This window comes from Metarhizium album (genome assembly GCF_000804445.1).
Source record: "Metarhizium album ARSEF 1941 chromosome Unknown scaffold_10, whole genome shotgun sequence".
Taxonomy (NCBI): Eukaryota; Fungi; Ascomycota; class Sordariomycetes; order Hypocreales; family Clavicipitaceae; genus Metarhizium; species Metarhizium album.
The window spans coordinates 676,959-690,759 of NW_024467584.1; the positions used below are offsets into that span (position 1 = coordinate 676,959).

General features: G+C 56.4%; 6 protein-coding genes across 6 annotated transcripts; 2 read left to right on the forward strand and 4 right to left on the reverse strand.

Annotated features, from left to right (window-relative positions):
• Positions 1-409: 409 nt before the first annotated feature.
• MAM_04634 (Mg2+ transporter protein, CorA-like/Zinc transport protein ZntB) lies at positions 410-3,174 on the reverse strand (the record flags this gene model as incomplete). The annotated part of the gene is made up of 3 exons (XM_040823432.1): positions 410-1,968; positions 2,022-2,366; positions 2,415-3,174. 3 exons carry the CDS (start codon positions 3,172-3,174, stop codon positions 410-412), a joined length of 2,664 nt encoding a protein of 887 aa, XP_040678685.1.
• A 1,547-nt stretch (positions 3,175-4,721) lies between these two features.
• On the forward strand, positions 4,722-5,770 carry MAM_04635 (Protein kinase-like domain protein; the record flags this gene model as incomplete). The annotated part of the gene is made up of 4 exons (XM_040823433.1): positions 4,722-4,810; positions 4,876-5,207; positions 5,271-5,605; positions 5,666-5,770. The coding sequence occupies 4 exons, from the start codon at positions 4,722-4,724 to the stop codon at positions 5,768-5,770; spliced, it is 861 nt and encodes a 286-aa protein (XP_040678686.1).
• Positions 5,771-6,279: 509 nt separating this feature from the next.
• MAM_04636 (copper-containing nitrite reductase) lies at positions 6,280-7,623 on the reverse strand (the record flags this gene model as incomplete). Its single annotated transcript, XM_040823434.1, has 1 exon — positions 6,280-7,623. The coding sequence occupies one exon, from the start codon at positions 7,621-7,623 to the stop codon at positions 6,280-6,282; it is 1,344 nt and encodes a 447-aa protein (XP_040678687.1).
• Positions 7,624-8,254: 631 nt separating this feature from the next.
• MAM_04637 (arrestin (or S-antigen)) lies at positions 8,255-9,676 on the reverse strand (the record flags this gene model as incomplete). The annotated part of the gene is made up of 1 exon (XM_040823435.1): positions 8,255-9,676. The coding sequence occupies one exon, from the start codon at positions 9,674-9,676 to the stop codon at positions 8,255-8,257; it is 1,422 nt and encodes a 473-aa protein (XP_040678688.1).
• A 1,201-nt stretch (positions 9,677-10,877) lies between these two features.
• MAM_04638 (alanine racemase) lies at positions 10,878-12,096 on the forward strand (the record flags this gene model as incomplete). Its single annotated transcript, XM_040823436.1, has 2 exons — positions 10,878-11,016; positions 11,093-12,096. 2 exons carry the CDS (start codon positions 10,878-10,880, stop codon positions 12,094-12,096), a joined length of 1,143 nt encoding a protein of 380 aa, XP_040678689.1.
• Positions 12,097-12,416: 320 nt separating this feature from the next.
• MAM_04639 (Oxoglutarate/iron-dependent oxygenase) lies at positions 12,417-13,524 on the reverse strand (the record flags this gene model as incomplete). The annotated part of the gene is made up of 3 exons (XM_040823437.1): positions 12,417-13,076; positions 13,136-13,202; positions 13,265-13,524. 3 exons carry the CDS (start codon positions 13,522-13,524, stop codon positions 12,417-12,419), a joined length of 987 nt encoding a protein of 328 aa, XP_040678690.1.
• Between the last annotated feature and the right edge of the window lie 277 nt (positions 13,525-13,801).

Below are 13,801 nucleotides of genomic sequence, written 5' to 3' on the forward strand. Positions count from 1 at the left end.
TTCTACGACGCCTGGGGGTCTGGTGTGCTTTGAGAGCCGGCTGCGTTTGGCTCGTCTTTTCAGGCAGTAGTAGTCATCCAACGGACCGGGGCTGACTGCCAAGTCATTTGTTTCCTTCAAGCGCTCGTCGTAATCCCTAGATTGACATGGGGCACGACTCTGCATAGACAAGTACAGGCATCAAAAGGCCGAGAAAGGCCTTCTAGATATCTGGTGGTTTAATTTTCGATTCAAGAACAAGAATAAAAGGGAGTAGATGTGGCCAAGCACTGCTTGGTATTCAGGCCCAAATAATAATCTCAAAGACGACAACACGACTTGGCTGCCGTGTCCCGTCCTCCCTCCTTATTGGTCTCAAATCTGCCTTGCCGTGTTGAAATCACGATCCGACAAGCCTTTGCAGTTGGTCCTAGGTTGCTAACACGAGTGCCTGCCGCGCGTATACGTTGATACCTTCCTTTGCCAAGTCCTCATCATCCACGGCATCCAATGTCCACTGTGCTGGGAACATCGATTTAATCCACCCAGCACTCCAATTTATTGCCGTCAGACATCCGTCCGAAATCTTTTGGCGCCAGTGCCAGCAGGCAGCCATTCCGGCAAGAGAGATCAGAATCGAGATGAAACAAGGGATTAGAACCGTAGCTTCGGGCCACCGGGTGACTACAAAGTACAAGGCGACGCCCATGATGCCCAGCCAGAGGCCCCCCAATAAAAGGAAGAGAAGGAACAAGACGGGAATGACCACCATCGAATACATGGTCATGGCAGCCGTGAAGAAGAATATGAACTTGGCAATTGCACGGTTCCCGACCGTGTTCAGACGCCTGGAAGCCGTGCCCGCACCGGGTGCGGAAAAACGATTAATTATTGTTGCCCGGAAATGCAACAGCACGATGCGGATGGACGGTGATCGCAGTGATATTCGGACCAAGTAAGTAGTCAAGGCGACGACTGATAGTGAGAGGCCCCAAATCCAGATCCGCGGCGGCGCCGATGTGAGCTCCGAGACTTGCATAGAAAAGACGGACGTAATGAAAGATACCGGAATGAAGAAGAAAGCCAGCTCTGTGAGTTTGTTGATGCCAGATGTCTGCTCGATGACAGTAGACGATTGGGCAAGTGTCATTGACGACACCAGTAAGTTCATTGTCTGCTCGCTTCGACGCTGCAAATCTTGAACATCCACATTCAATTCCGAGACTTCTTGCTGAATGTCGACGGGGAGTTTGACAGCGAGCCTGGACTTTTGCAAGTGGTTAGCCCAGTCACGTAATTCTTGCAGTGTCGACCGCATCCATGTAAGATTTTGCCGCGTCGAGTTGCCAATTGATTCAACGAGTTGCTCGTATAGAGTTGCTGTTAGATCATTATCCAAATGATCCAGCTGCAAACGCATCTCCGCTAGAAGCTGCCAAAAGTCATCGAGAACAAGTCGGTAGAGTAGAGCCGGAATGGACGACGGATCACGCAACAGCGCTTGTGTCGGCGTCGCCGTGAGAAGACGATCCACTAGTTTGGACGTTGACAGTGCGTATTTTCTGGCAAAGTCGCGATCTCTGGAATGAGGCTTCGGGTTCTGGTACTCAGCTCGCAACTCATTCATGTAATCTTGGTCATACTCGTCGTCACTGGTGAGCCCAGATTCGGAACCAGATTCGGAACCAGATTCGGAACCAGACGCTGCGCTGATGCCTAATTCTTCATCAGCGCCTTCATTGTGTCGTGACTCCTTGGCCCTCTTTGTTTTCTGGATTGATGCCTCCTTCCGTTTCCTTTTCATTTCTTGTCTAGAGGCAAGGGGCGGTGGAGGATCAAGAAAAGTCTCCTCTACGTCGGCCATGCGCCAAAGATCATCGTCGGTATACGATTCCAACTCCATAGCTCTCGGCATAAAGGTGAGAGAAGGAATTGCCTCGTTCGTTATGCCGTCCTGCATTCGCCGTGGGGGGTCCAAGACAATGATATCTGCACGAGATTATTAACACATCCCCGTCAGTTCTGAGACTCGTGGCTTTTACCTATCCGCCGGGCCAGATCGTCTGTTCCAGTCCAGTAGCTGGCACCTTCCGGGGCCACGACTCTCAAATCCCGGTTTTTCCATGCCGTTACATTCTTGGGCAGGCCGTCGAACGTACTGTACGCGCGATAGATGTTGGAGCCTTTGGACCTTGAGTACAAGTCGCGTAATTTTGTCTGAGGTGATCTTTTAGATATCTGAGCGTGCCTGAGTAGTCTGTGTGGCGTCATGAGAAATCCGTACTTGTCCAAGAACACATCCCGTTCGACAAGCCATCTGCCATCGCCAAGCCGGCACTCGATCTCGTCCTCATTGAAACCCTTCTTTCCCAAATAATGCATTAAGCCTAATCTCGCCCATCTAATATGTCCCCAGTTCCGACTTTTAGTCCTACCTGGGGTATTCCACTGAGTTTGTTGGCCAATGCCCGGAAGCGAACGATGGCGAAAGCGAGTTTCTCGTTCCGCCCAATTCATCCACACTGCGCTCGAAACCTTGAGCTGACTATCGCTTGCTGCGTAGCCAGAGTTCGTGAGGTGGTCAAACCAAAATTCCGGGTCAACAGTATACAGCTGTCCCAAGGCACCCATGAGAAACCGACTCAAGTCGCTCACCATTAATACTCGCAAGTAACAACCTTTCGGCCTTTCCTGCAAAGCGACACACAATTGAGCTATGTCTGCGGCAGTCGTTTTTAGGGGTCTTGGTTCGTTGTTCAGGTAGTCCAAGATGGTAACTGAGCTGGATGCAAGGCCTCGGTGCCGTTCACGTCGGGTTATGCTCAACCAGCGCGGATCCCATCGGGCGCGGTTCTCTAGGTTATTCATATAAATTTCGGAAAGTGTCTCAAGCCAGTGCGACAAGTCAGGCAGCTGGGATTTTGAGTCCGTGGCATCATGACTGCCCTTGGCTTGCGGCACACCCTCTCTCTTTGGTGCAGCTTCCTTATCCACCGATTGATTGCCAAGAACCCCCGAGCCCTCGGGCTGAGTTGACGGCCACGCCGGAGACTGCGAAAGGCTGTGGGCATCTTCAAGAGAGTTGCGTGGGACGTTATAGTCTGGGTTCCAGCGCTGTGATGGGGGCCAGTCCAAGGCGTATTCGTGCGACTGTTCGTCCGTCTTGGGTACAGAAGTTTGAGCTTTCCGAAACATTTTTAGGCTGAGAGGACGGTGCACGGATAAGCGGAAGCCATGTACAGACAGGTCAAGAGTCTTTGGTGAGGCGGTTGGTGACTTACCGAGTAGTACTAGACATGAAGGATTCTTGAAGAAGCGGGAAGAGGAGGAGGAGGAGGAGGAGGAGGAGGAGGAGGAGGAGGAAGAGAATTTCCTCTCCTGGATCAATGGTTTTTCAGCCGTGCATGCCGCACTCAAGGACATTGTTGCTCGTGCGGGAGTGCCCAGTTGATGCAAGCCTCCTCTTATGCAGCCCAGGTGCTGACTGCATATCGGTTAAATTGTCAAATCTCATGAGCTGACAAGTGTGGCGCGCGAGACTGGATTCCCACATCTTGGCTTGCATTGGGACTCGGGAGCAGCCTTTTCAGGGCCGATTGCCGCCCAGCCCACAGAATCTCTCGTTTGCCCAACGCCTCGTCGCAACAAATACCTGCTGGCTAAGAGCATTGCCGAAAATTGCGGCCGCCTTTGCTCTGGTTGGCGCCGCATCCCGACGCCAAGCTTCGGATGATGCGGCATGCTGCGGGTACGGAGTAGAATCCGAGTAGTAGCGCCTCCAGATGCCGTCTCCAGATCCAACCCGGCAGGGGAATCGTTGAATTTCTAACCATTTCACGCGCGCCTGTCGTGTTCTGATGCGTGCCGTTTCGCCGTTTCGCCGTTTCGGTCTGGTTCGAACACGAGCAGGTCCCGGAACTGCTTTTTATGCGTAGCGCAGTCGAAGACCCGATTGCGCGCAAAGTCCAACGATGGAATCGACGGTTGGCGTGTGTTGTACGTTTTGCTAAAATGTCTCGGCGCTGGTGGCGATAGAGTCTAGACAGCACCCGTGGAGTCGAGAAGTTTGAGAAGAAGACGAAGGGCAGTCCCTCCTACTTGACGCGAGAAGGCAACTTCAACTTCCAAGCGCGTCTTTCGTCGCTTATTGGCCCAACTACTCATTGACAGTCCGTGCCAGCTGCTGCCAAGTGCCGTATGAATAGAATTGAAGACAAGAGGAAGGCAGGAAGGACAGAAGGGACATTACGGGATCAAGTGCGACTTCCTTTCCGGTTGACTGGCCCCGAATCTGGTCTTCAGACTTGGCAAGGCCACCTCTGGCAGACGCCTCGCCCACCTGGACTGGACAAGTCACGACTCCCTGCTGCTTGGATCCGTTGCATCGACGGCGACACTGAACCTCTCTCTTCCGGCATGAGTCGACTGACTACTGGTAGTTTCTATACATCTCTTAACCACGGCCCCTTGGTACATACGCGCGTCCTGGGCCTCTCGTCGATATTTTTGGAGGGCAATTTTAACCTACCTGCTGACTTGGCATTCAAACCTCCCGTTCTGCCGTGGAAGATCATTCTTGGTCACTTCAACATCAGGTGCATGGGGACAGGTCATTCCAGGCCTGTCGTTGGCAAATGGCTTGCCCACGGGAGACTGAGGGCTTTCATCGCCAACGGCGGCCTCACGAAGGCTTTCAATTTTATTGTCGCGATGGTTACTATCCCATGCGTTTGCACCAGACAATGAAAAATGGGCGATACCAGGTCATCAACAAACTTGGCTGGGACTCGTGGTCCACCACATGGATTGCCCAAGATTTCTTCCCCGACGAGTAAGCATTGTCATGGACCCCCCAAGGCAAGCTCTGTGGAACCGGCTGGCTGAACCTTGACATAGCATACACGACCATATATTTGTCTCTCTGAAAGTCTGGACTGCTGCGAGATCGAGGAATCTGGGCCATGTTCAAGCAATGCGAGACCTCTACAGTTCTCTCCACAACACTACTTATCATGTTCTCCGCATGATCGATGTGTTTGAGGAACCGAGTCACCGAGGTGTACATTTGTGTTTTGTCATGGAGATGTACGGTCCCACCCTCGAGTCTATTATTTTCGAGCACAGTGGCGCCCTAGACTCCCGAATGAACACAGACGTTATATTAATGGTGACCGACGAGCTACTGAACGCAATTTCAAGAATCCATGAGGCGGGTTACGGCTATGGAGGTATTTTTCTTGCTTTTTCTGAAGTTGAATTGGAGCTTCCCAACTAACATCTTCGAATCCTAGACATTCACTGCACCAACATTGTCTTCACCTTGCCAGCCCAGTGTCGTCGAGAAATGCGCCATCTCAGACCTGTCATAGGTCCCATGGTCTTCTTCAACCTTTGCGGACCAAATGATGAGAATTTGAATCAGGATCTGCCGTATCAAATAGTGCAATCACCAAGCTTCGGCTGGCACCTAGAAGAGATTGAGTGCATCCGCTTGGTCAACAGCTCGGTAGCGGTGGCTTCAGGGAGACCTAGCACATTTCCCCTGCCGCCCGAAAACTTCCCCCCCGAGTTTTACTTCCCAAGTATTTGTGACCATCGAATTGATCTCTGGTCTGCGGGCATTGTTGTAAGTTCCTGTCGCCCTAGTGATGTTGTTTTGTATCTCTTCTAATGAAAGGCTATGAAGATATACATGATGTTGTTCCGTGATGTTCCATTCAAGGACGTATTCTCCCCTATCTTGCTCATTCGGCAGATGATAGGCTTTATGGAGGACCTGCCCGAAGCGTAGCACGCGGCATGGGCCCAGATGCTGTCCAGCTACGGTTTCACAAGGGAGGGAGATTATGTTACCAGGCGCATGGCAGCAACTTCGAAATTAGATGTGCTGTTTCTGAGGAATGTGTCAGACCGCAGACTGGCAGTCTTGCGAAGGATCATCGCTGGTCTGATGAAATTCTTGCCCTCAGAACGCATGTCGGCCAAGGCTGCGCTCGAATTATTACGCGCGAGTCAAAGTGACTAGTGTTTAAAGAATAGACAGATTTGCCATTGAAGCTTGCATAAGTCATTCCAGGAAGGGCTGTTCAAAGTCCGGTTTGTCTCTTGCCAGCTGCCAAGTAAGTAGCGATGTTTGTATGGCATCAATATCAACCACAACCATACTTTTATATACCTTGTTCGTTCTTGTGCTATTCAGCCGTATTTGGATTGTTGACTCCGGGTGGCGCGTGACAGAATTGGAGAGTTGGCTACGGCAAGTCTGACCTGAGGTCTATGGCAGAACAGTCTCCCCCCCCATCAAGCATGCAGCTTGCAGCCTACACAAGGCTGGGGAGGCAGGTTTCCCACATAGACATCTGGCCTCTGCGGCCCCGAAACATTGATGAAGCCAACGGCACCCTTGTCTACGCGGAAAATGGCATGGTCAACAATGGTGTAGCTGCCGGGAACGACCATCTTCATGTCCACGATGGTCGTGCCGCCAGGCGGCACACTGGTCGTGCCGACGAAACGCGCGGGCGGGCTCACCACGTCGCCGTCACGGTAGCAGTTCAGGAAGTGGCTGCCGATGACGTGGAAGGCACTCGTGAGGTTCGGCCCAGCGTTGCCGAAGAAGATGCGCACCGTCTCGCCGACCTTGGCCTTGAGTGGCGCGTCTCTGGTGAGAGCCGACTCCTTGCCGTTGAAGACGACTGCGTTGGGCTCCTCGCGCAGGCCTCGGGGGTACGAGAACTGCACGACGCCCAGGGGCCGTCCGTCGTCGTCGAGCTCCGGGGCCTCGTGGTAGATCTCGCTTTGCATGACGTAGTACTCCCTGTCGACGGGGGGCAGGTCCTGCTCCTCTGGCTGGACGTACATGAGGCCGTACATGCCGTTGGCCACGTGGACGGGGACGGGAGCCGCGGCGCAGTGGTACACGTACAGTCCCGGGCAGAGGAGCTTGAACCTACCGGTTTTCGTTTCGTTCTCCTCGGCCGTGGTGAGCGCGGATCCGCCGCCCGGGCCGGCAAAGGCGTGGCTGTCGACGTTGTGCGGGTTGCCCGTCACGTCGCGGTTGGTGAGGGACAGTTCCACCACGTCGCCGACTCGGGCGCGGATAAAGGGTCCCGGCGTGGTGCCGTTGAAGGTCCATTCCTCGTACTTGTACTGACTCGTCACTTGGGACAGGCGCGTCACGCTCCGCAAGGGCACCTGAAGAAGCACGGGATGCTTCCGCGTGATGGGGGGCGGGACGTTGGGCGCCGTGGCCAGTCGGGCCAGCTCGACTGGGAGATGGTCGACGTTTGTGGGCTCCTCGTCGAGGGACTTGAAGTATCCTACGGTCGGGAAAGCGTTTTCGCCTGGAATGGACTGCTTTTCCATGTCAATATGTAACGTGTGATTACGGCAGAGAGACAGGCTCGGTGCCCTCTTTGCCTCTTCCCCAACCGGAGTCACGTACGAGTCGTCCCGCAGGTGCGTTGCTTGCGCCAGAAAGGCCCAGGCTGTTGTCTCGACGGAGAGTCGAGTATGCCAAGCCACCAGCACACGCGAGTGCCAGGGCGACGGGCATGCCGGCGCGGGCATTGCGGCCGCGTGCGGAGGCAGGAGCCGCGGAGGAGGCCGGCCGGATGACCGGGGCGCGTCTCCACATCGCCGCATTTTGAGTCCCGAAACCCACCGTCGGTCGGCGGCCCGCGGCGGCGGACGCGCAGAGCAAGTGCCGCATGTTGCTGGTCGGACGATCCTCCGCTTCTCTTTACGTCGAGGGGGAAGTCGGCGCTTTATGTGCCGTCTGCCAACGTTGCGGCCCGACGCAAGCTCTCAGTCAAGTAGTCGATGTGAGCACTGTCTGCTGGCACAGGGGATCTGGTATGCCGTGACACTGGAATCCTGGGCATACACTAAACTCGACGCGCGGGCCTGTTGAGCGGATGCCACCGCCGGCTGCCGGTGGCCAATGTTGGCAACGTGGCGCCTGCCGCGCCACTCGAGGGCGATCAAGATGGCGAGAAAGCCCCGAGCCTGGACCTCTCTGCGCGAAGATGAGCGAGTGCCGAAGGCGGCTTCTTACCGAGAACCAGCCGGACACTGGTTGTTGGTGTGGACTGCTGCAGTTGGCGTCGAGCGAAAGGTGCCATTCGGAGGTATTTCGAGTTGCACAGACCAAATGCTAGGCCTGGTCACCCATGGTTTCGCGAATGCTCCGGTTGGAGTTTGCTGTGATCTACATGCCTGACAAGGATCGAGACGCTGGATCCCGCATCATGGTGACGTGGCAAGTAGCATCAGGTTACAAGACCACGCTATACTCGGGCAATACGTTGTAACGCGCGGCAGCCATGTGCCGGGTCCTATTCCTTTCCGACTCGTCATCAGCCGCCCCGGCGCGCAATGTCTCGGGGACGGCGCCTTGAACACCAATCTGGAGAGGCAGTTTCAGGACGAGGCTCGAGTGCGCAGCTCCAAGCGAGACTGCCAGCCGCAAGCAGTACGCGCGTGAGATGAGGCACGAGTCAAAGGACGGCAGGAAGGAGATGCTCCTATCGCCCGGGATGCTGAAGCGGATGTCTATGGCTGATGTGAAGCACGCCGCGGGCCTGGAGCCTTGGTGCTCGCTGGTGCGGCGGCGAGTCAGCGTCTCGCGTCTGTTGGGCGCGCGGCCAGAGTCGACGGGATATGAAGCACGTCGTCGCTGCAGCTCGGGCTCGGGCGTCTCGGCCGTCTCGTCGGCATCTTCGGTCCAGACGAGCAGCCCCTCGACCTGCTCGTCAAACAGCTTGTAGCTCGTCGAATGCTGGAATGGCGCGTCTTCGCTCCTCGCCCAAGTTTCGATACTGGGAAGCCGGCCGAGGGGCGAGACGTCGAAAAACGTAGTGGTTATCATCTTTGCCGACACCGCCTTCACACGTGGAGGCGTAGCATTGTCCGACGAGGCCGGGGTGAAGGTCAACGTGAGCCGCACCAGGGACCGTGACGCCGCTGTTTCGTCCGCGGACAGCATCACGGCCTTGGGTTGTGAGGCCGACGCCGTCAACGTGCCTTCGCGCCCGGCGAAGAATGTCCTCCAGAGACATTGAGTCTTGGAGAGGACGTACCGACCGTTGTCGGCCGCGATGTCGAGTGGTGCGTCCTCGGGGCTTGTGGGGAGAATCCTGATTGTCCTGTACGCTTCGAACAGTCGCACGGGAACAGGCGGCTCCGAGAGATACCTCGTGCCGGTGGCTATGATGCTGTAGACGATACTCGCCTCGTCGGGGCTCTGGTCGTTGCCTGGGGAGAATCCCATCGAGGGAGGGAGTCGCAAATGGCGTTCCCGGACGGCGGCGTTGCTGCAACGGTGTCGACAGGAACTCGCGAGCAGCTGAGCCGGGACGACGAAATGGAACGGGACCGTGTAGACGCTGCCGGCTTTGAAGACATGGCCTGCTGGAAAGGAGGCGCTGTCTATCGGCATGCTCAGCTTCATAAACGGCTTGGTTGCGCACACGGGATCGGGCTGGACGAAGTTTCGGGTTGCGGCGCTGCCGATGAAGGCAATGTCGATGTCGTGCAAGACAAGGTCGGACGGTGTGTGAATCGCCACATGGCCACAGATGAGACTTCCCGGCGTGTACACTTTGTACGTGTAGTGCCGCTTGATTTCGATCTCTACCCGGAGTCTGCTGCACGAACAACCTCCGGGACAGTTGTTGTCCGCGACCTGGGCGGACATGGTGTCATGAGAGAGCCGTTGCACGACGGCCAAGCGGACTCGCACAGTCACTCGACGTGCTGTCAGCTCGTAGAAGAGGTCTTTGGTGCCGATACGTGGAAATGTGCCACGACGATGTCGTGGTGTATGGCTTCAAGGGAGGCGGACTGAGACGTGCGATGCGTGATTGTAGTGTACGCACCGCGCTGCCACGAACCGGGCGCCACTCATGAGGTGCCACTGTCTACGTAGTTTTACAGAGGGACTATAGACGGTAGAATGTTCCGTTGAAGCCTTTGCGAGGCTCGGGGGCGAGAAGGGCAGATGCAGATGTGCATCCGGCATTCGGCGCCAACTCGACGCCTTCGCCACCTGCGAAAGCTGTGCACGGCATGGGCCTTGGGCAAACTAGTTCGAGCGGCTGCGGGCGCCTAAGGCGTACAAGATGCTGGCTATCGCCCGACTGGCGTCTTGGTTCCAAGTCTTTCGACTCCGTGGCGCGTAACATTCCACAAGGTCTCGACAGCCTATCCTCTACAGCCCGACTATTACTTCTGCACTTGGTGCCGATAAATGGAAGCCCTTTTGGTACGTGGCGTAAATGCTTGCTGCGCCAAGTACTCTCACAAGAGTTGCCGACGTGACCGTGAACTTTACATCTCCCTTCCTCTGCCCAGCTCAGCCGCCCCCAAGGTGCATACGCAAACACCCAACCACCATGTGCCCTCACCGATCAGCAGCAAGTTTCACGATGCTGGGCACGTAGGTTGTCGCTCCAGCCGCCAAGCCGCTTCGGTTGCTTCCGAATACTTGCGCTGAGGGCCGCTGGAGGACTTGCAGTGTTGGTGATACTCCAGAGTCCGGGGCGTGGACCGAAAAGCCTTGTGTTCCGATGCTGATCGCGACAGTTGCCAAGATGAAAACTGGGGCTGTTGAAGATCCCCAGACTTTTTTGAAACAGTATCTTTCGCAAAAGTCGCCCCGTCTCACTCCCATGTGGCTTTTGGATCAAGCATCAAAACCCGACGTCCGAGTAAATGGGCCGACCAGACAAAAGACCGCCTTCGGGGTTTGACGAGCGGAGAGACGGAGAAGACAGCAACAGCAAAAGCTTGCCAGCCACCTGACAGATATAACTATCTGCAGTGTGTTTGTCCGCAGCAGACCACTTTCCACCGCCAAATCTTGAACCAGACGAGAAGAAGGGCAGGACCAGACGAACATGGCGGCAACGACTGCATCGGCCGAAGAGGGTGGCAAAGGCAGAACCTGCGGGACTCTGTGCGACGCAGCGTCGACGGACAGCCGGAAAAGGGAGAATAACTGGGAGCAGCCAGGGCCTGCTGCATTCGACTTTCGCAGTGTGTTGTGAAGCCCACCATGGCGCGGTCCATGACGAGACGACTCGTACGCGGTTGAAGGTTAACGATTTCGCAGGCGACATCATGACCACGCCGACGGCGCGGATGCTCGATGCCATTGCCGCCGCTACCCTCCTGGACGACGACTTTCGACAAGATCCCACGACGCTGGGGCTCGAGTCCTGGGTCGCGGAACTGACGGGCAAGGAGGCAGGTCTCTTTGTCGTCAGCGGAACCATGGGCAACCTCCTCAGCGTCAGGACGCATCTCCAGGGCCCGCCGCACAGCGTCATGTGCGACCACAGGAGCCACATGGTCACGCACGAGGCCGGCGGCGTCGCCAGCCTCTGCGGCGCCATGGTGCAGACGGTCGAGCCGGCCAACGGGCGCTACCTGACGCTCGAGGACCTGGCAAGGAAGCTCAACAGGGGAGCGCTGGTGACGGACTGCCCGACGAGGCTGATATCGCTCGAGTGTCCCCTGGGCGGCGTCGTCATGCCCCTTTCGGAGTGTCGGAGAATCAGCAGCTGGGCCCGCGAGCACGGCGTCCTGATGCATCTCGACGGCGCTCGCCTGTGGGAGGCCGTGGCAGCCGGAGCAGGGTCCTTGGAGGAGTACTGCGCGTGTTTCGACAGCATCAGCCTCTGCTTCTCCAAGGGCCTCGGAGCTCCCATCGGGTCCATCGTCGTCGGGAGCCAGGCGTTCCGCGAGAGGGCCCGGTGGCTGCGCAAGTCCATCGGCGGAGGCATGCGCCAGGCGGGAGTTGTGTGTTCCGCAGCCCGAGTCGCCGTCGAGGATACCTTTCTGGGGCGCAAGCTGGAAGGGGCGCACGCGCGCGCGAGACAGATTGCCCGCGTGTGGGAGGGACATGGCGGCAGGCTGCTTTACCCGGTCGAGACGAACATGGTCTGGCTGGACGTCGACGCTGCAGGGATGAGCGAGCAGGAATTTGTCGACAAGGGCGAGGCCTTCGGGCTCAAGCTCATGGGGCGGCGCCTGGTCGTCCACTACCAAATTGGAGAGGAGGCGATCCGCCGGCTGGAGGACCTTTTTAGGAGCTGTCTTGTCTGGACCGAGTAGTCGATGAGACATTGGGGGACGGCATTGTCTTGTCTGTGGTCGTGTGTGTATTCGCCAAGCCTGGACTTTGCGTGTAGATAGATAGATGGTGAAGCGAAACAGACATGTGACCATTTCTATGGCTTTGCTCGACCCCCCTGCTGTACATGCGAGATTTCCTCAACAAATGTGATTCTACGTCGTTGGCGTGTAATCTGGTCAGTGTATTTGACGGGTGACGGAGCCAAAAACTACAGCCGAAACTCTCGAATTCGGAAGGGGAAACAAGAGATGAAAAAACAATGAGCCTGCAAGCAAGTCCCCCTTTACACGACCGTTACCTAAACTACAATGCTTTCCATCCGCTCCATGCCGCCTGTCAAGATGGGCATCTGCGCCTGCTTCTCGTGCGTCTCCCTGAACACGTCAAACTTCTCATCATGCCATTGCTTTGCCGAGATTCGGCGCCCGACACTGTCGGTAAAGTGGATGTCGTTCTCCGCTCTCAAGAAGTAGGCAATGCTGTAACGGTCTTCGTGCTGAAGCCCCCGGGTGGGAGTGACTTTGTGGACGGCCGAGCGCAGCCGGTTGCCGGAGAGGAAGCGCAGAGTATCACCGACGTTGATGATGGCATGGCGCGGCATGGGAGCGACGAACCGCCATCCGGCGGGCTCCTTGGACAGCACTTGGAGTCCCCACTGCCGGCAGAGGAGGAAAGTCAAGGTGCCAATGTCGGTGTGCTTGTTGTGGCCGACGCCGAGGGCGAAGGTGTCCTGCTTGGGGTAGCGAAACATGGAGAGCGTCGTGAGAGATTCCCGTCCCTGTCGGTGGAAGTCGACCAGCTTGGAGGACGTGTCGCCGTCGAGACCAATGTCGAGGTGGCCGAGGATGCTCATGCACACATGCTGCGCGGCGCTGGTGAAGCGCAGCAAGAGCTCGTGGTTTTCTTTGATGGACGGCGCGAGACGGCCATCTCGTCGCAGCAACTCATCCCTGGAGGCCTGGATGCCGGCTAGTTGGCAAGGTTATCCGGTTGAGCTTGAGACTTGCCGGGTCATACCTTGAGGGACTCGTAGTAGTCGAGCTGATTTCCGTCTGCGCCGGTTGAGGTTGCGACCGGCTCGTATCTATTCCCACAAGGTTTAGCTGTGTCTTCTTGTTGACCGCGTCTTGCAGTTTGGCAACTTACCCGTGCGTGTCGCTCTTACGATCGTCCTTCATCTTGTCGCCTACGTCCTGATGAAAGTACTCTGCCATGAAGTCGAGGACACCTTGCCAATCTTTCAAAAAGGCCTCGTCGCAGCTCAGATCGAGGTAGAAGAAGCCTTGATCCTCGCATGCCGCGACGAGTTTGTTCCTCTCGCCGGCGTCGTTGCCCTGGAGTCGGCTCCAGTCGATGACACTGAGACGTGCCTCGAGGGATGGCATTGGCTCGGTCGATGCGTCCATTTCAGGGAAGCCAAGTCTATGGTATTTGAAACAGGAGTCAGAAACGGCGGATGAGACGAAGCCGGTCAATTGCCAAGGGAACGCTGGTGAAGGATCGTCATTCATTTATACCCCTCGACAGGGAGCCTCCGGTTTACCACCTGCTTTGGGCATTGAACAGCTCGCCGAATGATCCAATCCGGCTTTTATATCATGTTGGCGACTTTTGATTTCATCTCAAAGTGGCACGATGAAGTTGATCAGCTCCGTGTACTTTGGTCGTCGGCTTTAGCCCCGG